The 23,000-nt window shown below is 38.5% G+C and overlaps 1 protein-coding gene across 1 annotated transcript in view; it reads left to right on the forward strand.

Annotated features, from left to right (window-relative positions):
* The first annotated feature begins 3,026 nt into the window (after window positions 1-3,026).
* BMPR2 (bone morphogenetic protein receptor, type II (serine/threonine kinase)) overlaps window positions 3,027-23,000 on the forward strand; it is a 99,396-nt gene continuing 79,422 nt past the window's right edge. Inside the window, exons 1-2 of the mRNA XM_009890241.1 lie at window positions 3,027-3,103; window positions 4,454-4,603. Coding sequence (XP_009888543.1) covers window positions 3,027-3,103; window positions 4,454-4,603 — 227 coding nt within the window. The remainder of the gene's footprint in view (window positions 3,104-4,453; window positions 4,604-23,000) is intronic.

The following is a 23,000-nucleotide window of genomic DNA, read 5'->3' on the forward strand; positions in this document are numbered from 1 at the left end:
GGATAGCCACATGTACAAGTGCAGCCCGTATGCCAGACTAGGGCTTCATTAACTGTCTAGTTGTGTAAAGAAATAGTGTAGCTGTGAAAGCACAGGATTCTGCACAGAGCCATTCCCCCTGCTGAGAAGTGCCTTTTTTCCATTAGGTAAATCAGCCTGTATGACCCTCTGTGATATTTCAGCCAAGCTGCTTCCAGTTTCCAAGCAAACTTCAGTACTTTGGTACTGCACTGTGCAGTGTAGGCATAGCCTGTGAGGAAATGAAAGCTGCACTCGTCTGATGGCTGAGGAGCCCAAATTTCAAGCCCTGGGATATCACACAGATACCTCACTTCAGTATGAATGGTTTTACCCTCAAAGGAACCATGTGTAAAAGGTTGGCTAAATTGTCTGCCTGTTCTTCTCTGATGAAGGAAGGCAAACCTCGCTTCACCCTGGACAAAGAGGGAAGCATAACTGTATTTCTTACAGTTATTCTTATGGTGAACTTTGTATAAGGTGGTTGTTTTTATGACACCTCTCTAGCATGTATAACGAACTTCTCTAAAAAATAATTTGTTGACATTTATATCGTTGTCCCCCATGCCTTTTTATATTCTGTTAAGTATTTCTCAGTAGTCTGTATAGCAAGTGGCATTGTTTCCTTGACAGGTAGCACCTTCCCCCGCCTTACTCACCAGAGGGAAGAGAAAGTTGGTATGTTAGGTTCTTCAGAAATGTTTCATTCCTAACAATAGAGTGCATGGCTTACTGTTACTGGAGCAGTATTGTGTTTGGACTCAGTCTGGCTGTGCCATGAACGTGTGCTGTCATTTTCTGAGCAGAATCTAAATTTCCCAGCCAGGTTGCGTGCAAGCAGTTTGTAAAGTTTCAGTCGGAACAAAATGTTTATGCCCTGAATAAAACAGTCTTGGTGATACGTTTTGTTGGGTAGGACAGTAATCTGTGCATAGCTTGCATGTGGTTTTTAAGTATTAATTTTATTAAGCTTGTGGACTTAGCGGAACTGCTCACTGCTTGAATTTGAATTTAAAAATAAATGAGATAGAAGAACTGTTCTCCAAAACAGAAAATCAATTTGAGTACTGAAATGTTGTTTCTTTTTTATTCTTTTTTTTCTTTCTCTGAAACATAAGCTCAGAGAAGTGTAAGGCTGGAAGTGGCTTCTGTTTCCTCTGTGGTATGGTTGCATAAGTACAGATAACAATATTTGTCTAACATCTCAAAATCTCCAGTGAAGATGGATTTCGCAGCCTGTCTACGTAGTCTGTCCTGTTACAGTGCTTAATTAACATGTTTTTCATAATGCACCAGTAATAGGTTTTTCCCCCCTTCTATTCTAATTCAAGATTGTTTAAGATGTGCCTTAATTAATATGTGGTAATCCATCTGAACATACAGTATGGAGTACGCGCATACACGAGTGCTGGGGAACATCAGTCTTGGTAAGTTCACATGTTGAATCCTAGTGTCTCAGACATGGCTACAGTAATTTGCAGCGGGAAGCTGGAGTTGATTATCAGTGTTTTAAAATGAAATTTTTGCAATTTTAAAAAACTGTTTTTGAAAACTTACACTCTTCCTAGAATTTTGATTTCTGATGGTGCCCTCCTGACTCGAGGGATCTGTTGCTTGCAGAGCTGAGAGCTGGGCTGAGCAGCAGGAGTGGAATCTGATACAAGAGGTCAGTCTGGGTGTGGGACCAGGAGGAAAGGCTGGCTGGACGGGAGAGATTTGAAAGGATGAAGGATTCAATCTGGTTTGCAGTGGGATGAGAATCAAGGCGGATTAGAGAGCCAGACAGAGATGGTGTCTTGATTTGTCAGACTTGTCTGGAGAATGAGTGCCTGCAGTTCTGTGGTTGAATGAAGTTTTTGTGCTGGGGGAGAGAAAGCAATCGTAGTTGTAGGTAACAGTTGTTCTCCTCTGTGAGAATGAATGAGAGACCTAGTAATTTAGATAATGCCTTTACCCTCCTCCCCTTCCCTCCGTCTCATGGATTTGGAAACCACAAGGTTTTTGGGTGGTGATGGCATTTTATTCCAAGTCATTGAGGTGTGTCAGTTTTGTTGATTGCCTTCTTGGGTTTGCATCAAATCAGGTTTTTTTTGTTTTGAACTCTAAAGGTGTCTACCTTCTGCATCTCTCAGTACTTTGTATTTTCTCTTTTGTTTCTTATTTCTGTGAGGGAGGGAGGGAAAAATAGGTATTATGGACACGGAAGATTGTCATTGCCATCTGTAAACCCTTCCATCTCCACCATTAATTTATGAATCTGCTGGCCAACTTCAACCATATGTGAAAGATGCTAAAAGTCTCAAGAGATTAATTCGCTCCTGTTTTTATGAAGAATAGGAGCTGAGTAGAGGAGACAATTCCAAGGTAGAGGGGAGCTCTCAGGTAATTCTCTTTGCTTAAAACTGGCTGCCCAGTTGGCGTGGGGATGCTGGCAAGTGTGTTGGTGCGTACGCCGTTCTTGACTAAGAACATGATATTTTGTCTTCTGTTCATTCGGCATGCCTTAGGAGATCTGGGGGGAGAACTGGGGATCCCTTTCGTGGGAGGGGTGGGAGTTGGGTAAGAAGTGTGGTAGAAAGGGCATGTTTATAGGCAACTAGGCTGCAGCTTGTGGAACAACTTGTGTTTCTGAGACAATGTAGTGGGCAATTTTTTAAACTAAACTTCCAAAAGAATGCCCAAATCACTATGCTGAATGGCTGTCATCCATTTACGACTTCACAGTGTGTATGAGTAAGTTGCAGCTTATGGTATGCATTGTTTTTCACACTTTCAAAACTGGATTTAATTGACTATACTGTGTATACACGTAGCTTTAGCTCAGATAGCCCACACAGTAAACTTCCTTATGATCTTTTTCAATGGTACTGTAACTTGTGCTTTTCCTGTGGTCCCTTTGAATGTTTTTGTTAGGTATTATACTTGCTTGAACCTGTGAAGTGCATGAAAAATAGTTTTATTATGTGTGTTAAGCAGGGGTAATGGAAAGGCATGTACTGTTGGAGTAAATGGCAGCCAACGACACAGCTACTGGTATAGTGAACCTCGGAGCTGCTGTCCTGACTGTTACCAGCAAGTGGGCTAGGTAATGCTAGCAGTGGTGCACAGCAGCGATTACTATTATGTTTAGCCAAAAAGCTGATACTACATCTATGCTCCTTCTTCTACTATATATACTTTTTCTATTTTGAGTTGTAAGCAGGATGGGTGTAAGAAAATATGGGTAGGAGGCCTTTTTTTTTTTTTTTTTGAGTGACTGAGAAAACTGAAAGTATAATCGTAGGTCATGTATGTTAATTGGGCTCCTTAATTTATACATTAGAGAATGCAGCACTTAATTAATATCAAAGTATCGGGCGTTGGCAGTCATCTCCCAAGCTCATCATTCTTGGCGTGAAGTACATTTCCCTCTGTATAAGTCACAAAGGTCAGGCTCACCTGGTGTGAGAAGCTTTAACGTAGTTCAGTGACAAGAACGACTGACTAAACATGCTCTACTGCTCTTGCTTTTGCCTTATCAGACTTACTCAGTTTGGCTTGGTCTCTGTTAAAAATAAAACATTTTATTTCTGCAACCAAAGGAGCATGGGTACAAATACTTGGAACAAACCTACTGGACCATCCATATTATGAGAACCTTCATTAGGTTTTCTAAGAATTTAAGCTGATCCACGATCCTTTGCTATTCTGAAATTTGTTAAGACTTGACAAACACATATCAGGAAAAATAATGGGTTGTGTTACTGTTCAAGCTACTTTCTGTAATAATGATTGTATTTAGCAGTTGTCCGCTGCTAAAAAAATGTTTGCTTTTGTCAGTGATGGAGTGGTTCTGTTGGAGTTAGTTTGTTGCTGAACCTACTTGAAAATTAATCCTTCCTTCTGGTGCTGTTCTTCAGAGAGAAGTCAGTAAAGCTGATTTAGTTGGGAGGCTTTGTGTCCCTGTACCTTTTAAGTTGCAAAAATCTTGGTGTGGACATACTGTACACTGCAGGTATTTGCGATATGCTGTGAACTTTGCCAGTCCTTTTATTTGTTTAAAACCTAAACCCTAGAAATTATTTTTCTCTATTTATTTGCAGACAAGGGACCTTTTTAGCTGAAGATCAGGGTTTTTTTATGATCACCAGTTCTTAAATATAAATTGTCATTATATTTAGCTGTCCGAGATATGAATGATATGTAGAGCCAATATAGTAAGCTGAAGAAAACTAAGATTGTAGTAGGACAATTGTAGTATCTGTCCTTTTAGTTAGATTGTGGCACTGCCATATATATGCAAAGCAGGGACTTAGCCCAACAACAATCTTTCTGTATTAAAATAATTGCAATCAGAGAAGGATAAAAGGAACCCTGTAATGAAGTTCGTCCGGATGCCACCACGGTGTCGGTTTCTTATGTTTGCATGTTTCAAGTTCTTTTCCTTTATTTCTAGCTGTAATGGCGCAGGCCAGGGAGCTGTAGTTGGAGCAGCTGCCTTGATTGAAATAGCCGCACAGGCCTGGGCTCTGCCAGCTGTAAGAGGAGACCAGCGCTGGGTCAGGGCGCACACTCCTGTCTCGCAGGGCTTGCTGCTGGTATTTGAGTAGGACTCGGCTGAGAAGTGGAAGAACTTGTTCCAGCGTTCTGTGCTATTCTTACTCTGCTTTGCAGGCTGGGATGAATGACGCCGTGAATCTAAATGAGTGGAGAGGGAAAAAAAAAAAAAAAAAAAAAGGGAGGGTGGAAACATGGAAAAAAATAGGGTAAATCATTTCTTGTGCCCACTGCAGCAGTATTTGGATCTCCCTGTAAACTTTTTTGTGTAGAACATACGTAAATCCTCAATTCTAGTGTGTATTGCATAGATATAGTGAAGATGACTTGTAATACACGTATATATGGGGGTGTGTGTGTCTGTATGTGTATATATCCTCATATGTTACCAAAATTCAAGCATACCAATCTGCTTCGCTGCTAAACCCTAATATTTTAATATTAGCTAATTAGCCGTTTGCTTGGTGTTCTTAATTTCCAAAAAGTCCTTATAAACAGCTTATTTTGTGTGACTGGTAAACGTTACATTTATTAATTACATCCAGATTCTACCAGGACCTGTTAAATAATTTCTCTTTTAGTCATGCTAAGATGAATCTGGCCTAATTAAATTTTAGTTGAATTTAGTCTGTAGTAGTTAATGCTGTTGTAGCAGAACACAATTATTTGGCCACAGTTGTTTAACATTGTTTTAGCTAAGAATTTAATATCTAGTAAATATTTTTTTCCTGAATTTTTCAGTACAAACTTAGAAATATCTTATATGTCAAATACAGAGACTTTTATTGTTTCCTGTCAGAGAAGTAGTACCATTAATGAAGCTGTCAGCAAATTTAGCTTCCCTTATTTTAAGAAGCAGTGAAATAGAGCGTAGTAAATTAATTTAAAAAATGGGGAGAAGGTGTGTAAAATAAGAAAGACTAGTGATACAATAACAATATAGTAATGCAAACAGCTTCATGGTTCCACTTTGAGAATGCAAGAATATTTCCTTCTCCCTTTCCCATGTGCAGGGAGGGAAAAAAAAGCAGTGAGGTCCTAAGACGCTTGAGTAATAAGTAGTGCCATAATATATGAGACTGGCAAGCATATTTTGAGCAGAAGTCACTTCACTGAGGAAATCTAGAGGCGTCGAAGAGGGAATGCAGTAAAAGTGATGTTGAATTGGGTCCTGCTGAGGAATGGAAAAGTTAAATGTTGAAAGCAACTATTCCGATGTCATGTATGTTGAAGCAGCCATCAAAACAAAGTCCTTTATCTTGAAGCAAGTGAAGGTCTGTAAAAGGAGGGAGATACTGTCAAAGTGATATCATGGACAACTTGGTTTTTTCTCTGCCGGTTTTGGAAGGGTGGGAGAAGGCTTAGTAACAAAAGAACTGAGCTGAGAACATATTTAAGGTATGTAGAGGAATAAATAATGGGCTTTTAACATGGTGTAAACAGAACTTTGAGCAGAGCTGGCGATCCAGTAAGGAGGGTAGAAGATAGGCAAAAAAGTCAAAAAGCTCCACAGTTAATTAGGATTCTCATTAAAATTGGGGAACCAATTGGGAAGAATGGTGAACTGTGTGTAGCATGCAGGGCAATGCGTGTTACGCTCTTAGTTCTTCTGTATGTGCTGTTACAGAAAGAAGCTTGCACTAGCTGAGTAAGGAAGCACCTGGAGTTGCCAGTAAATTCAGAATATGACCCCCAGAATTGTGTCTGAACTGCACTGTGCATAAGTAGTACCCATCAAAATAGCAACAGGTTTTTGTTTGAACTGCTGGGAGCATAAAGAAACTAAAATTTTAACTTCTAAAAAAACCTTTTTATGTGGGAAATAATGCAGAATTTTACTGAGCATGTTTTTATACAAAGAACCTGAATAATCCACAGTTGTACTAACTGAAATGAGAATATACATAGAATCTCAATCCTTTTTATGACTTTACCTCCTTGCATTTGTTAGGATTAATCTTCCATAAAATTGCTGTTAAATATTTGTGAAAATCAGTGCAAGGAATGCTTAATTTAAGTGACTGAATGGCTGTGGAGTTTTACAAATAGTACCCGTGTTTTAACGTTGCTTTACTACTAACAAGAAGCGATACGACTCCTCTTTGGTTGCAGGTTTCATGTATTTGTCTGTATATGGTTATCTTTTCTGCCAACTTCAAAGCTTAAAATATAGTTATATCCGTAGTTTTCAGACACCAGGATTTGATGTACATTTAACAACGCTGCTGTATATCACTTCTAATCTTCCTGCGATATGTTCATGCATATAATGCAAAATAAAAACCAAACAAAAGACATCAACTGCCTTCAGCCAGACTTCTAATTGAAGTTAATCAAGATAATTCTAAATACTGAATTCTTTACTGTATCAGCTAACTTGTCTTCTATATCTGATTACTGAAGGGAAAATGAAAATTTATGTGAAAGTTCTGTATTTAAGTGTAAATTTGAATAAGTCATTTGCCCTTTCTGTGCTGCAGTGATGCCAGTTATGAGCTTCTCAGTGTTGCTTTTTTCCACATATTTTTGTGTTCATGCTATAAGCTTAAAACAAGAATCACTTTGGGACAGTGAAGTTCAGTACAGTTATATTCTATTTTCAAATGCTTATTGTACAAGATGCCGGTGTAATCCCAGCAGCCTTTTTAGTATTCTAGTGTTGTGAATACTTTATTCATGTGTACAAATTTACAGTTAGTTCTTTGAACTTCGCACAGGTTTTGGACATCAGGCATTTTAATAAGAGTATCGGGAAACACTGAGAAGTAAGTCTATTGCAATATCCTTGCTTCTCCAGATAAAACTAGACATCCTGGCTGGATGTTTACCAGTGTTATTACAGGACAAGGTATTTATGTCTTGATTCTTTTCCTAGATTTGCCCACCCTTCTCCACCCTTGGTTTTATTATTCTTTTTAGGATGGTTAGAATAAGCATGTAATGAATTTACCTTTATGTTACTGACATGTGCTTTCAACATATAATTGCAACTAAATGGTTTAAAATAATCTAGGAATGCCACATACAAAGAGTTATTACTTTTAGCTGAAATATATAATAACAAATGAGGATGACGTATGCGATGGAATCTGATAGCAAATTCTTTTGTGGCAATTACATAAAGCAGCTAGTTTCAGTTGTTAATTGATAACGCCGGGGCTTGCTTCACTTCCGTGATGTGTGGGAATCTGAGGTGCAGAGGTAACTGCATTCCATCAGGTTCCGTCTAGACAGGCAGAGAGCATCATTCATTCTGTACCAAACAAGGAAGGCTGATCACCTTCTTAAAAGTGACCTTGCAGCTAAAGAATGTGCTGTGGTGGGCACATGGGAAGGCAAGTCAAGAGCTCAGTTCAGTCACAAGCAATACTCTTCCTAGAATTGAACGTCTTGTCTTGAAAGCACGCTATCTGGATAGCAGAATGTTGGTTTCTTCTCATTTCATGTGAGTGGCGTTTTTTGAAAGAAATGGTTTAATGAAGTGCTGTACAGTTAATTATATTTGATTGAAGCAAAAGCTTATCTAGTTGAGGTTGGAGGAAGTTTGAAGTACACTTTTATAGCAAAAAGTATTAGGAAATGCTATAAAGACTCATCTCCCTCCTTTAATTGAAGAGTAGTAGAGCAAGTTTTGACTTTTTCAAACAAGGTTGCCAACAAAAGAGTGCTTTTCCCCCCCCCTTTTTTTTTTAAGCGGATGTGTCTACTTCTAAGGCATATCAAAATGCAAAGATAAAGTGTGATGTAGCACAAGCTGAGCCCAATTTAATTAGTTTTGTTGGATTTGTCAGCTTGATTTCTACGTAGACATTACCAGAAGCAGCTGGGGAGGACAGCTGAGGTGAAAAATGGTGGAGCTATTGAGGAAAGTGTGGAAAGGTATTTTCAAGTTTTCTTGGTGATGTGAGGAGCACAGGAGGCACAAGCAGTGAGATGCACCATGACAGCTTGAGGATAAATGTTAAGAACTCATGAACAAAGAGATGTAAAGGAACAGGATCAGTTCAGATAGAAACTAAATAGTTTGCCAACTGCTTTGCTTTGATTGCCTGTGTGCATGCTCCTAACCTGCAATAAGTGTAAGGTAACTCTTGGAAAGAAGTTGTTAGCATGCACATGCAAAGTTGCTGCGGAATATTTGTACAGTAAATTCCCACTGTAATTTCGTATTTTATCTGGCTGTGTGGACATCATTCCTTCTCCCTTGTCAATTGTTCTAAATGTTGTATTTAGCAGAGGATGAGCACAATTCTAATTTTGTTTTCACTAGCAAAACAAGAATTACCTAAAAGCAGAGCATTAAAACCAAACATGAAACCAGTCATATAAAACCAAAAAAAGTCTTGATTGTAACTATCTGTCTGGCCTTAATTCATCTGTTTTGTGCATAATTGTGACAGTTTTTATAAAGTATTTTTCTCTGCAGGATCTCTGCCTCAGTTGGTGGAAGAAGGGGTAATTTCAAGTTCTTGCAGAGAATAGACTTTTGCTGTTGCAGACCTTCCTGCTCCTCTCTTCCCCTTGGATGTTATATCCTCCAATTTGGAGGTGCTTCTTCATGTGTGCTTCTTTCTGGGTATTGTCTCATCTTCATTTTCACTCAATTCCCTTATTTCATTTATTGTAAAAGACATTTTTATTTAAACTTGAACATTACTGTTTTATGCATTTCTTTGCTTTAATGAAAAGGAACGAGTTGTATCATGTTACTAAAAAGAGATCTTTGATAAGTGCTCAGATCAACTGGGATGCATAAAGGAAGTGCAAAAGACTGAAGTTTATTCTTCCCTAAAGGAATGCTTAGCTTCCCCGACTCTTCTGGTATGCTTTCTAAAAGTGCGGCTCTCTTATTTTTCTAATTTTATTGTCTTGCAGAACACAAACACTGAGAATCTTGATCAACAGATGACAGATCTTCTGTGAATGTATCATTTGTTCTGGGGGAAATGCAGTGGGGTGAGATTTGAGACAGTATAGGACAGTCATTGCCTACGTAAACTTGGCTCAGTATAGCCCATGAGAAGTGGCTCATTTACTAAACTTCTTTTAAACATGCATGAGCTTGAGTGAGTAATTAAGGAAGCGATTTCAGATATATATTTAAATAATGCTTTCGGAAGAATCATACCACGCTTTAGTTAGGATTTGGGGAGGGGGGCAGTTAGAGTAAAATTGTGTGAAGGGCTATTCTAGTCCTTAGGGAATCTACAGGTTCCATGCCACAGATTTCCAAATTACTTCTCCTACAGTGCATTTTACTAGAGGGTTCAAGGACTTTTGAAAGACAAGCTCATAATGTATTTTTTCACTATGTGTAGAAGAAAATCAAAATTATTCTCAGTGTTGTCAACTACTGTATTGGGGGGAGGGTGTGACAGTTCAAAAAGAAAATCATCATGCTCTCTTGGAGATCTGCATTTAGTCATTAGTGTGATAGCGGATACTTTGTCTTGTAGTTCTGCTAAAATTATTTTGAATTCTCGTCTTTGTGTTTAGAGTTGTATTGTGCAGGACTGATGAGATCAGGCTTTGGAAGTTAGCTTAGAACTGCTGTAGCCTTTGCTTGCTCTGCCCTTCCTATCCTTCCGGTTTTTATTCACAAAATGTATACAAATGTGAATACAAAGACTGTCCTCATCTCAAATGTCTCCGTTTGAGGAAAAATGATAGAGTTCCTCTCTCCTGTCCCATACCTGGCATGTGGTAGCATTTATCCAGTTCTGTTCAGGAGTGCAGAAGACTTGTTTTAGCGTGTGCTAATAAGCCTCTCATAGCTTTAAAATTAACGGAATTAAACTAGAGTCAGAGTTAACTATGTCTTTAGCAATGATACTCCTAGAGAGAAGCTCTTAAATTCCTCTCTAATGGTCCATCAAATACTTGCTTTTTGTTATCAGGAGCTGACAAATCGTACAGTGCTGTCTGTCTCTACAGATTCCTGTGCTTGAGTTAAATTGTCTTAAGTGTAAATGATCACACCAAGTAGCAGTGCTTAAGCAGCACAATCAAAATATGTTTGTGTGAGAGCTGCATCCCCTTTGCACTTACTAGTGGGAGCACCAGCAGCATTAAAGACCAGCAGCTTCAATCTGGATCCCCTGACTGGCCTGCTGGTTCATGTTCAGTGCCTTACCTAATTCAGGCTTGCTATTTCTGTGTGGAACAGAAATAGATGCATTCAAAGGTAAAGTTGCCTGCCGCCCTCCGGGGCAGAGGTTGGTTTGGAAGCAGTATTCAGCTTTTGCTTTGAACCTGTGACAGTGCTGAAGACCATGAATTGTAGCAAGCTGCAAGCCCAGATATTTTGTAAAAGCAGCTGAGGGAAAAGGAAATAGTAGTTATGGCTGCTACATAAGACGAAGAAAGGAAATGGGAGCCTCCCTCAAGCGCAGCCACTAAGCAAAATAGTTAAAAATAGCTGCTTTTCCCCTCTAAGCAATTGTCTAAGTTGCCATAAATGTTGTTGTTTCTTGGGAGATGGAGACTAGTCTCATTCCCTGGATTTTCTGTTCTGAGACACCAGTTGTGTTTTGAGAACTTATGCTGCGCACACCGCTGATTATTGTAGTACAGATGTTTAAAAGAAAAAAAGAAAAGAGAAAAAAAACCAAACACAACATTGAAGCCTAACTGTGGTAGTAATGAGGAAAAGTATCAGAGTACTTACAAACTATCTAGACAATGGATGTAAGGAGGACAATAGTGAGATGCAGTATCTCGCTGTTGCTGAGCATGCCACCAGCAAAGAGCAACAGATCTCTGGTTTGCTGGCTCCCGGTCCATTGTTATCCACTTCACCATTTTGGGTTTCTTTCATTAAGATCCCAAACTGATGTTCTACTGAGACATCTCATAATTGAAAGTTGGCTGTGAAAGCATTGTACTTAGTAGAACTACACTTAGAGAGAAAAGTTGTGAAAAGTGGTGATTTTATTGCAAAACATACAACTATTAGAGATACAGATTTTTTTAAATGAGATTTTGTTTTCAGAATGTTTAGAAATGGGTTTATTAATTTGTTACCACTGTTAGCTGCTCTGTTTCAATTGTATACATTTTCATTTGAGATGTATTTTGGACTGTTTTACCTTGCGTTTTACCTTACTGCTGTTTGAATTCTGCTTAGTTAAACGGAACTTTTTATAATGAATTCCTGACCCCTCAATTTCTTTGACTTGTTACTCCAAGCAGGCCACGGATTCCAAATATCTGTTGTTTTGTATCATCCACTCATCCTCTTTATCTGTTTGATTGAGCTGTTCCTGTGAAGTTTAATAAACAGCTAAGACAGCTGAACAAATGACTAAATAGTTTTTTTGGTAGTGTGTACAATTGCCCAACTACGTGAATATATTTTAATGATTCAGCAAAAATGTGGTGCTTACTTGGTAGGCACATGGTGGATGTTCCTTATTTTGGATGAAAGTGAATTTCTAATCGTAAGCTGTGTCTATATTTAAATTAGCAAATCCAAGTGTCTGTACTCTGACGTGGTTTCACTGCATTTCTTAGAAGCAGCAGTAAACTAGAACATTCTCTTCGTAATCTTTTTTTTTTCCTTTTCTTTTGACAGTGAGTATCCTTGGTTTTTTTATTGCAAGAGAAAACAAAGTACAGGGACATGAGCACATTGCTGAAATTTCACTATTCTTATTTCCTTTTTTCATCTTTGTGTATTTCCTTTGTGGTTTTTTTCACTTTTTTTTCTTCTGTCAATGTTCTCCAAGTGCCTGCTCTGCTTGTAAAGGGGAGAGAAAATAGGTAATTTGAGCCTTAGTGTTATCCAGTTATGTTGCTGGAATGTTTTGGTGTCTAATACTAGTATATGTAAAAGTACTCTAAGCCCTGCTTTCCCTGTAGATTTTTAAGAAACTGCTAGACACAAAGGACATGTAAACGAGCACGTGAAACCCTAAAAGCATTTTCTGCTGACCTTTTCTGAAGCTATTCATTTTTCACATATCAAGTAGTGAGTTTAGTGTGAGGAAATCCAGAGGGCTACTGAGAATCAGTTAAAGTGGATTATAGGGTTTACTCAGATATTGCTAATTTCTCAGTGCAGTTTGATTAATTTTAAGCTATATATGCTATGACAAAACTTTAAGGTAGCTGTGGCTATTTTTTCTGTGTAATCAACTGATTTCTGTTCCCTTGCAATTTGTAATAGCCATTATTTCTGCTTATAGTGAGCTTTGTAAGTTTTCTTAAGGCTCATTGTGTGACAGAGATAGAGCAGGACGATTATGGTCTTAAAATTAGTGACTTTGGAATTAGGAAACAACATTTAGAGTCATTTTTGGAGAGTTGGTACTTTTAGCATCCAAGTTCCAAAAAGGAGGATGTAGTGTTAGTAAATTCCTGAATTAAAATACACTAGTTGCCAAACCTTACAGTGTTGCCATACTAAAACCGTTATGAATGGACCATGGACACTGAACTATAGTTTCTTTACTGTGGGAGAAACATGCTAACTAGGTGCAGAATTCAAACTGTATTAATGAAAAAGTACAGTAGATCTACAAGCATTGAAATCTGTTGTGGCATACAGATGAACAGTGAATTAATATAGAAGAATGTATGCTGTAGTATTGGTTCGTAGATAAAAAAGAAAAGAGATCTGCAACAGAAAAGGTCATTTTAATAATTTATTGCTTGGAAGCACAAGAAATGAGGTGCAAGAATGCTGATAACATAATTGGAGATAAACTTTTTTCCTTTCTAATTTTCTTCTGTGGCTTAATGGCTAAGCTCTAGGCAGTAGACTGGTGTGAAGAATGAATCCTCTTCACAAGAGCTATGTAATAAAGACCTCTTTAAGCATATAAAAAAAATCAAATTTGAGTTAGTCGCTGGAAAAGGTTGGACAGAGAGAAACTGTTTTCTGCCTAAAGTCTTTGTAGATTTCTTAGTAAATCTAAATAGTTGACTTTTGATGTTAGCCTGACACATGCACACAGTTTGTCTGTAATTACCGGTCTCTGCCATAGTATGAACAGGTTCCTTCTCAGCCCTGTTTCCGTCGTATGTAATTCTGTTTGGTACCAAACACAGAAGAATCTGCAGAGAAGCAATATATTAATTCAAAATACATTGTATGTTACCATTATTGTTTGTTGATGTAATTCTCTAAGTACTACTGAATACAAATAAAAGCTAGCTGTTGAAGTAGCTGAATTGTGTCTTAAACCCAGACATTTGAAGCATTGGAATCAATGTCTTCAGCTAAATATTAGGACTTGTAGTCCTTTCTCTTATGAAAGAGTAACCCTTGCCAGGTATGGGCACGTTATTTAATGAAACGTCTGTAAGCTTTTGTTTTCTTTAAAACAAGTATTCCCTGCTACTGCTGTCCTCACGAATGCTAAAGAGTAACAGAATTCTTAGTCTGTGTTATTCTAAGTGCTAGATAACAAGCAGGGAATATATCCTGGTGAGATAGGGATGTGTTATCTACTCATTTTTCTGATGAGGAATTGAGGCATAAAGAGTGGCTTGCCTCAAATTGTCTCTGGTTGTCTTTGGTGGAACACTTCTTGAGTTCTGCACTTGTAGGTTCATCCTGTAGCCACTGGATAATTCTTGTATCCCCAGTTCTGCCCAAATTATTTCATCCTATGGGATAAGAAGTTATTTTAGTTTCAATTTGTAAATTACTGCTCATCTTGTTGGGAGATTGTTTGGTTCCATAAATGGGCGCTGCTAGAAAACTTTAGAGTCTGTATACGTTTGCAAAGACTTTCTCCCTTGAAGTGTTGCATCTTCTTCTGTAATGCTGATTCTCCTTATTCCACATTTCATATCTTACCAGTATCTTTGGATGAATTACAGGAGCATTTAATGATGTTCTTAAAATTTTAACTCCACTGGTTACAGGAAAGAGTCCTAAGGAGGAAGAGAGAAAAGACTGAAAAAATCAGTCTTACAGGCTGTCTTGCATCCAGATACCCTGATGACAGCTGCCTACAGTAAGGATATGGAAGCATTTAATTAAAAAAATAAAAAACAAAAAAACCCCAAAAGCTCCAATCCAAAACTTTATCTATTGAAAACAAGATGTCATTAAAAAATATCTTGCTGTATGCTTTGAACCTAGCAGTTTATTTCCTACTGTTTCTTACTACAATAATGTTTTTTTCCTAAGGACAACATTGTGACCAGAATCGTAGAATAAATGCGGGGTACCTAGAGGGTAGGGGTTGGGGGGAAAGCTGCTTCTACAAAGCAGAGTTGCTCTTTATTGGAGACTACAGGCATTTCCAATCTCCCTTTTCTCTGCTTCAGTTGCATCTTCTTCTGGCTTTTGATCTTTTCATTTGGTTTTGACCTACTTTGCTTTTGTCTGCTTCTCTGAGAAGTGGCACCACCGCTGCTTTCTCCACTAACCTGTGTTCTGTCTTCTCGCTGCTTTTCACATATTAGCATTCTTAGTATTTTGGTTTCTTCCTATTTTGTGTGCTTTCCTGGCAAGAGCAAGGAGCTTAGAAGAGAGTCGTGCTTTTAATTCCAGTTTTACCAGAGTAGGTGCTTGACTGCTGGAGGAGGAACTGAAGGTAAGTTCACCTTGGTTCATTCATAAAGCAGCTGACCACATTTTTACCTGCCTATGGAAGCAGCATGTACACCAATCCAACGTCCTAGAGAAACTGTAGAGCGTGTCCAGTGCTGCTGGTCTGTGAAGAATTGAGTTTCCAAACTAACAACTTCTTCTGAAGTTTTTCAGAGGCCTATACTTTTGGTACTTTGTCAAGAAAATGAGCAATCCTCCCTCTATTCCCCTTCCACTTCCCCAAAAGAAAAAAAGAGCTAGCCGCAAACCGACCAAAAGCCACACCCTTGGTATGAGGCAGCCCGTCTGCCACATCTTAAATTCAGCTTCTTCCCGTTTTAGAATTTGTCAACAGAATACTTTCAAAAAGTATTTTAATATGGACTTCACAAGCTATTTTTTCCTAGTCTTACTCTCAGGCATGACAGCATGATTTTAACAGAATCTGTTTTTCGCTTCCATGTAAAATAGGAGAAAAATACTTGCTGTATGAAATCTGTGACCACACTGATAGTTTGGCAAATGTCTTAAGCAACCGAAAATAGAGTTCTTCTAAGATGTGTCAGATCCTTAATTACAGGCAGAGTTCCAGGCTTGGTTATAATAAATGTAATTATTCCCTCCTCTCTCAATTTAAATTAAAAGTAAGTAAATATAAATAATGTCAACCCAGCTGTCCCTCAATGCTCTCCTTATTTGGCTAACATTGAAAAGATGATTAACAATGCAATTACTTTTAGAAGACGTCCTAAAACTTGAATTTCAGGTTATGTATATGAACATACTGAGCTGAAATAATATGAAGATAAACTAGACCAGGAATACTTGTGGTGGTCAGTTTAACAAAACCAAATCATGATAAAAAGCCAATGACAAATCAGACCTAGTGTGTTAGTGGAAATATTTATAATGTATTTGACCTGAATTGCCATCACGTCTTGCACTGCTCTGCAATTTTGATGAAAACTTTCCTTCTGCTTGAATTTGTTTTGTAACATTATTAATAATTTAAAAAAAACCCAAAACCGAACAAACCCAGAAGTCAGTAAAATAATTTTGTAGAGTTTGCAGGGAGAAATGTGTAACTCCTAGCAAAAAATTTTTGAAGAGGATGAGCAAGCAGTCCATTATCTAACGGTGGAGAATTCACATCACTTCTATTCTGCAGCTTGTCCCCGCTCCTGATGCTTCTCAAAGAAGTTGCTGGCTGTGGAGGATGATATTCTAGTGACTGCGCCCTCTTGCTTTCTGCTTTGTAAGCAGAAGGACTTGTATTCAGATGAGTGTTTTTAATGGGTCCATTCATAGGGTACATGTCTTCATGCAGAGCATAAACTTCTTCAGAGCTGCACGTGTTCTGAGTTTTACAGTCACGTTTCAAATAAAACCTTACATCCCTTGTTGCATTCTCTCTCTGGGACTGCCCCAGTGACACAAACTGTGTGTCTGACAGCTAGGAAGGATTGTTCTAAAGGTCTTTACAGGAGTAAAAGTTTTCTTGTCATAATTCCTCTTGTGAAGACCATGGTACAATTTTTAATGGCTTATGCAGGTGAAGGGGTGCAGCTGGCTGGTGTGGATGAGGTACCTCCTTGCCCCCTCCATATTTTTAAAAGCTTGTATGAGGCAGTTTAGTTTTCAAAGGAGCCAGCAAGAGGCTTGATGTTTCTTAATTGACTTGAGACTGTTTTCTCTGGGCATGAGACGCAATGAATCTTAAAAGGAATATGAGAGACTGGCTCAAAGACACAAGGGAGGAATTGGTGTAGAGTGCCCCCTCTCCTTGCTTTACCAGTGTACTTCATTTGAAGCTTACACTGGCTGTGTTGAAGTAGTTACCTTTCTTGGAGGTGAGTTTCATCCCCATCTTGATGAAACATATTTGGTGATTCCTGCAGCAAGCAGAGACCTGTTCCAGGCCTGCCAGATATTGCCTAAGGGCCAGTGATAGGGCTCTGGCTGTTGGGGGGGATTCTGGTAAGTGGACGATTTGACACTCATGTTTTAAATTCCCCGATGCTGCAGTTCCAGTCACTGCTTATGATGAAATCATCTAACCAGTAAATTATTTACAGAGGCAGGGCTAGATTGGCAGAGGTGCCCTCATTGTGAAGGGAAAGCTCCCTAAAGCAATGAAGCAATAGAGAGTAGAATTGGAGCAGAATTTAAATGAAGTCAAGATTTTGTGGCAGCCAGCCAGAAGGCCAGATCGGGTTTACTGAAGTACTGGCTGGGTTTGTCTTCATAATCTGATACTGCAGCCCTGGAAGCTTGTCGAGCTTTCTCATTTTGTCTATAAGATCATGAAAATGTATGATTGTCATAGCATCTTCTTATAATTGCTACTATGGTTTTGCTTATCAAGAACTTGGAAGAGATCCTTGTCTCAAGTATTATTAGCAAAGCTGGGGAGGCAAGGTCACTTCAGTTCAAGTCAAGCTCGTAGAGAAGCTGGGTCTGCTGACCACTCTTGGTATGGCTGAAATACTATATTTAAAACAACAGCAACAAGAAACCTACAGTCCTCCCTCTCCATCTCCAAACCTGCTTCCACCCTCCACACCCCAGGCAAAAACCTGACTGAGAACAGACTTGTTAGCAGATTAAAAAGTTCTGTTGTGACTCTCATGCATGGGTTGTGTAGGCCTCCCAGGTTCATATCCTCCTCTGAACAGAACATGGGGTAGAGGTAGCTAGCTGTGTTGGGTGGGTATGAGGGAGAAGCCCAGCAGAAAGAAACAGTGGTATTTTAAGGGAAATTTCAGTTTTTGAAGAGTTCTGTGTAACTTGCCCTTTCATGAATCAGTTACCTATCTTTGTTGTTCTTAACAGCTGCACCTGAGCAATGTTCATTGAATATATAGAAAAGTAGTGCATCATAGCTAGAAAATATTTTAAATCCTTTCTGCTAAAGCTGGTCATCTTGTGGGACAGACTCTCTACATTTCAGTGGTTAAGAAACGTAATCTCTCTGATGCTCTTGTAGTAGGTAGGGCAAAGTGAAAACTTCAGGACTGGTATGTAAGCTAGGCAGCTAACTGGAAGCAAAGGTTAATTTTCACATGTCATTAATTTGATGTGGAATGGTGCTTGCCAGGGTCTAGCATCATGATTTGCAAAGGGTGTGACACCTTCACCATTCATACCATTTTTATTTTCAGGAACAGTTTGTGTTGGTAGAACAAGTTCATTGTTACCTTGAAAATCAAAAAGCCCATGAGATAACTTGTTATTCTGTTCCAAAAGTTTAATATATAATTCTAGCTGCACTTCTTTTAGGTGCATCAGTTTTATCCAGAAATACATCTGTCTCTTCCTTCTCTCTGCCACCCCACCACCCCCTGTTTTTTTTTTCCCCAGTTCAGGGCAAATAGAAATAATTTCTCTATGGAGATGGTATTTAATGTCATTTTAAAGATGCCATATAAATATGTAACCGTGATTTTTGCACAGGGTTGCTTTTTTAGGAAATGTCTGCAAGTAACAATAGCTGAGGTTTGGTCAGTAGGTGCACTTTGAGGTAGGCAGAGGCAGAAGAGTACTTACAGTTCTTTTCTTACTTGTCCTCAGTTATTTGTTGCATTCTGGCAAGGATCTTCAGGAACCAGGCAGGAGGCTGTAGTTCCTGGAGCTGATGATTTAGTCATTCTTCTACAGCAGCAATCCATTAGGGGATCTCTCTCTTCCAGCTTCTCTCCTGCTCCTAGCTATGTACGTCTTCCTCTCCCTTGTACTCATCCAGAACCCCTCATTAAGCAGCTTTAAGTCACTAACCTGGCAGAAATTTAAGTAGTGTGTTTGTGGGGCTACTGACCTTGTTTTCTGCCAGACTGATGAGTTACAGCAGCTTGCGGGGGCTCCTGCTGTGGGTCAGCTCCAACACTTGTTAAATAGTGGGAGTGTGCAGTGCTTTTGTACTGTGTTTTGAAATTTCCAATGTTACTGGCAATTATTCTGAGAAGGAAATTTAGCTCTGCCTGCTCACTGTATTTATTCAGGAACTTCAGAACTGTTAGTTGTTGAAACAGTATCTGTGTACGTAGTTAGATTCTGTGACCGACTGGGCTCCTTAATAACACACATCTACATGCTATTTTAGATTTGAAGAGCCTGTGATGCTTCCCTTTGCTGCAGAATGGGCTGTATTTCTTCTTTTGTGTTCTTGGACCAAGGTTTCATAGCTGGCTATCTAAACTCACCCCTTAAAACGTTCATCAGACTGGTGGACATAATTTATGCCTCTGTAAAGCACGATTCTTCTGAATATGAGATGAATGATTGTAACAACACAGAATATTATGTTATAACTGAGCATTTGAAATGTGAAACTTACTGTAGAATTTTGTAGAATAATTTAGTATTTATGTGATGTGATGTGCAAAATGGCTTACAGGGTGTCAGCAGGTAAAAGAAATGCATAGTAAGGCAAGATCTGAGTTATAAACTAGTTAAGTCCACAAATTTTTAAGACTTGGAGAAAAAAGTGCATCAGTTGCTGTGTATTTTTCCTGTAACAGGTAGTCTTCAAGTCTGAATTTCCTTCATCTACAGATATATTCATCTGCCTTCCAAGCTTTTGTATTTTAGTAGCCATTTATGTTAAGTAGATTGAAGTGATGTTCTGAGTGATCAAACACCTTTTTATCTTTCATTATTGTCAAAGTTCATTCTCATAAAGCTAATTTAAGGTCATTTTGTTGTGATATAGTACAATTGTCTTGCTTTGTAATCTGTCTTTATACATCAGCTCTGTTTGAAACTGTCCCTCTTCCCAGTGCCTTTACCTTATCTTAGAGGAAGACCTGAGATGTTTGCATTGGACTACAGCACAAGTAGTCTTGAATTTCATGGATGCTTGTGTATAAGGAAAGGCAAGTCTGATTATTGGCAACACTTGAAATTCCGAAGTCCACTGGTATTTGTCCAGGTCATTAGGAGTGAAGTTACTCAGGGTCAGCACGAAAAAGGAAGTAACAGATTTACTGCTAAGAAATGGCTTGGAAATGTCTGTGCAAAGTAATTACACGCAGGAAACTGTATGGGAATAGGAAGTCCGAAAAGGCCAAAACTGGCAACTTAAAAGATTTGGGGAGAGTCCAGGTACCTGTGACTAGCAGGCCCATTGCTCATTTTTCTCTTCAACTTAAGTGATCGTTGCCCACCAATCCAGATCTGGTTTTTGGTATTTTGGTGTGGGTTTGGTGTTTTTTTTTTTTTGTGTGTGTTTTTTTTTTTTACCCACAAATAAATTCTTATTTTCAAACCCATAATTACAATAACTTTATCTACTTTTTGCTTGGCTTCTATGGGTTTCTAGAGGCTTGTCAGAGATGAGTGTAAAATGATTTTCAGGAAGGAAATCACATTGCTAGTAAATAATCAAATTAAATTTTGATGCAGAGAGTGTATGGATGTCTAATTTCTCTGGGACAGCTTCTATCATTCATAGTTACTGAAATAATTAATGTTTTCTCTGTAGTTTATTTAAAGGGATCTTCAGAGAATCTCTTTGCATATTCTATCAAAATATATGCAAATTGACTACCCACAAGTCTATTCACTGAACTATCAAAAATGTATTAAAGCACTTCAAAAGAATTGAGCCAAGTGAAGATTTTGTGTCCTGAAGTGATATCAGGAACATAGCAGATTCTTTCTATAGCAGATTCTTCCAATTTCTAATTTCTTTAAGAGGAAAATTGGAATTTCTTCATCTATTGGTGGACGTACTGGGTAATGGGTTGCTATGAAATCGGTGGTGTTGCCTTTCAGTTCCAGAGAGGTCAAAGAATGAAGTGCTGTAGAATTTACTCTGGAAAGCTTTAGTATAGTTTACTCTTCTTCGTACAATTCTATGCTGTAATTACTCAATATAGGACAAGGTTACAGCTTAAACTTCTATAAAATTCCCATAAAATCACTGTGACAATCAAGTCAATGATTTTAAGAATAATTTTCCCATGAAAAAGTTCTTGGTTTTAATTCTTGGAAGTGTGGATGGTATCACACAGTGGGTCACTGAAACAATCAGCAGACAACGACGATTTGCTCTGTTTTCTACCACTCCTCCAGTCAGCATTTGGTGAGCACAAATTTCTATTTCAGTGATCTGACCCTTGACTCCAACATATTGGTTTATTTGCATTTGTAGATTTCTTACGGATTTGATTTGCTTTTGAAGGAAGAAATGAAGCCTAGAGTGCAGTTCTGTGACAGCTGAGGTTAATCTAAACCTTGAGCTGCTCGGGACCACTTTTCGTGACTCCACCTGCCTCCCATCTGCCCTGCTTGCTAGTTGGCCGTGCCTTCTCTCCCCTGCCAGCGCTGGTGCTTCCATATACAGTGAGACCCTTTGGAGAGCTGACTTTTCAAAACTAACCTCCCCCTGCTCCCCCAGTTTGGTTTTTCCCCAGATCGTCTCTCTGAATTGGTTTGCTGTGCAGTTTCACGAGTGTCAGCTCTGGCTCAAGAGAAACAGCAGTAAGTAGAGGAAGGGAAAAGGCAAAATGGTGCTAATCCTACTTCAGTTTGGTTTAAGAGGCAGTGTAATGGCCCCAGGAGAGAAAGACAGAATTATTCCTGGATTACTGAATAACAGGGTTGTCTAGAGTTATTGAGCAGCGGATTAGAAAAAATCTTTGTCTAACCACAAGTGGTCCATGGAGCACAAGAGGGTTGGTAGTTCACAACTGATGTGTAAAAACCACATTAAACAATTTAAAACTGCATTGCTTCAATTAAAAGCTTGGCTTAAGGGTTGATGTTTTGGGAACTTCTTGTCTAAAGAGAGAGAGATTTCTGTCTTTCATCCTCTATTCCCATTGGTAGTTTCCTAGATTTATAGGAGAAGGAGACTCGTTTAGGGCTTGACTATGTTGTACTTTTTAGCGAGCTTTGGGGCAGACCTTTCCTGCAAGGAAAAGGGAACTGAATAGGTTTGAGCTGGTTGTGTGTGGTACACTGACTTTCACTATGGTCTTTTGAATATCCGCAGTGATTTTTGTGGTGGTGGGTTGGTTTGTTTTTTGTTTTTTTTTTTTTTTTTTAAAGTCTGTTTCTGTCACTGGGTAAACAGCAAGTGGTGGGAATGCATCAGTGTTGTTTTTTTCCTTCCCCCCCCCTTTCTTTTGTTTTATTTTAAAGGACCCATTTCTACTTGAGAAGCATTGCTTTGTGGTGCTTCCCAGCCCTTCTCTTTTGTTTCATGTGGGCCTCCCTAGAATGCTTAAATATGCTAATCCCTGGCAGCAGGAGGGTAAAGGCTTTTTAAACTTTTTGGATTTGTGAGCCTTTGGTTACTTAAGATAATAAGAAAATGTAAATAATAAAGATATTTAAATTATGTGCATAATTATTTGCTGAGAAGTATACTGCAGACATAGATTGCTTTTGAAAAACTTCTAGAATAAAGTGGGAGAGATAGTAAGAGATAGATGTTTAAACAGCGAACTTGCAGAGCGCTGAGGAACTGTTTCTAGCTCTACTACTGAATCATATTTGATGTCTTTTAAAGTGATAGGTGATGAAAAAGCTAATATTGTTGCTGTTCTAAAAAACTACTTGTTTAAATCAAAAGGTCAGTACAATTTTATATAAGCTTATACTTCACCTATTTATAATTTAAAGATTTCCTATTGAAGAGTTGATTGTGACTACTCTTCTCACATTTCATCTGTTGCTCCTTTTTGGATTATTTGGTAAAGCGATAGCTGCCTTATGGACACAAGCTGTTACTCTGTGCTTTTGCATCATGTTTGGATAAGCTGTAAGCATCACGTACTGAAGAATGCAAGTAATATCTTAAAAACTTGGGATTTTAAGGAAGTAATTTGCATTTATGAAGAAAATAAGGGACTGATACAAACTTTCTTGACGCTAGACAGCTCTATGATTTTTAGAG

This window comes from Charadrius vociferus, unplaced genomic scaffold (assembly GCF_000708025.1).
Source record: "Charadrius vociferus isolate BGI_N301 unplaced genomic scaffold, ASM70802v2 scaffold147, whole genome shotgun sequence".
NCBI classification, from domain to species: Eukaryota; Metazoa; Chordata; class Aves; order Charadriiformes; family Charadriidae; genus Charadrius; species Charadrius vociferus.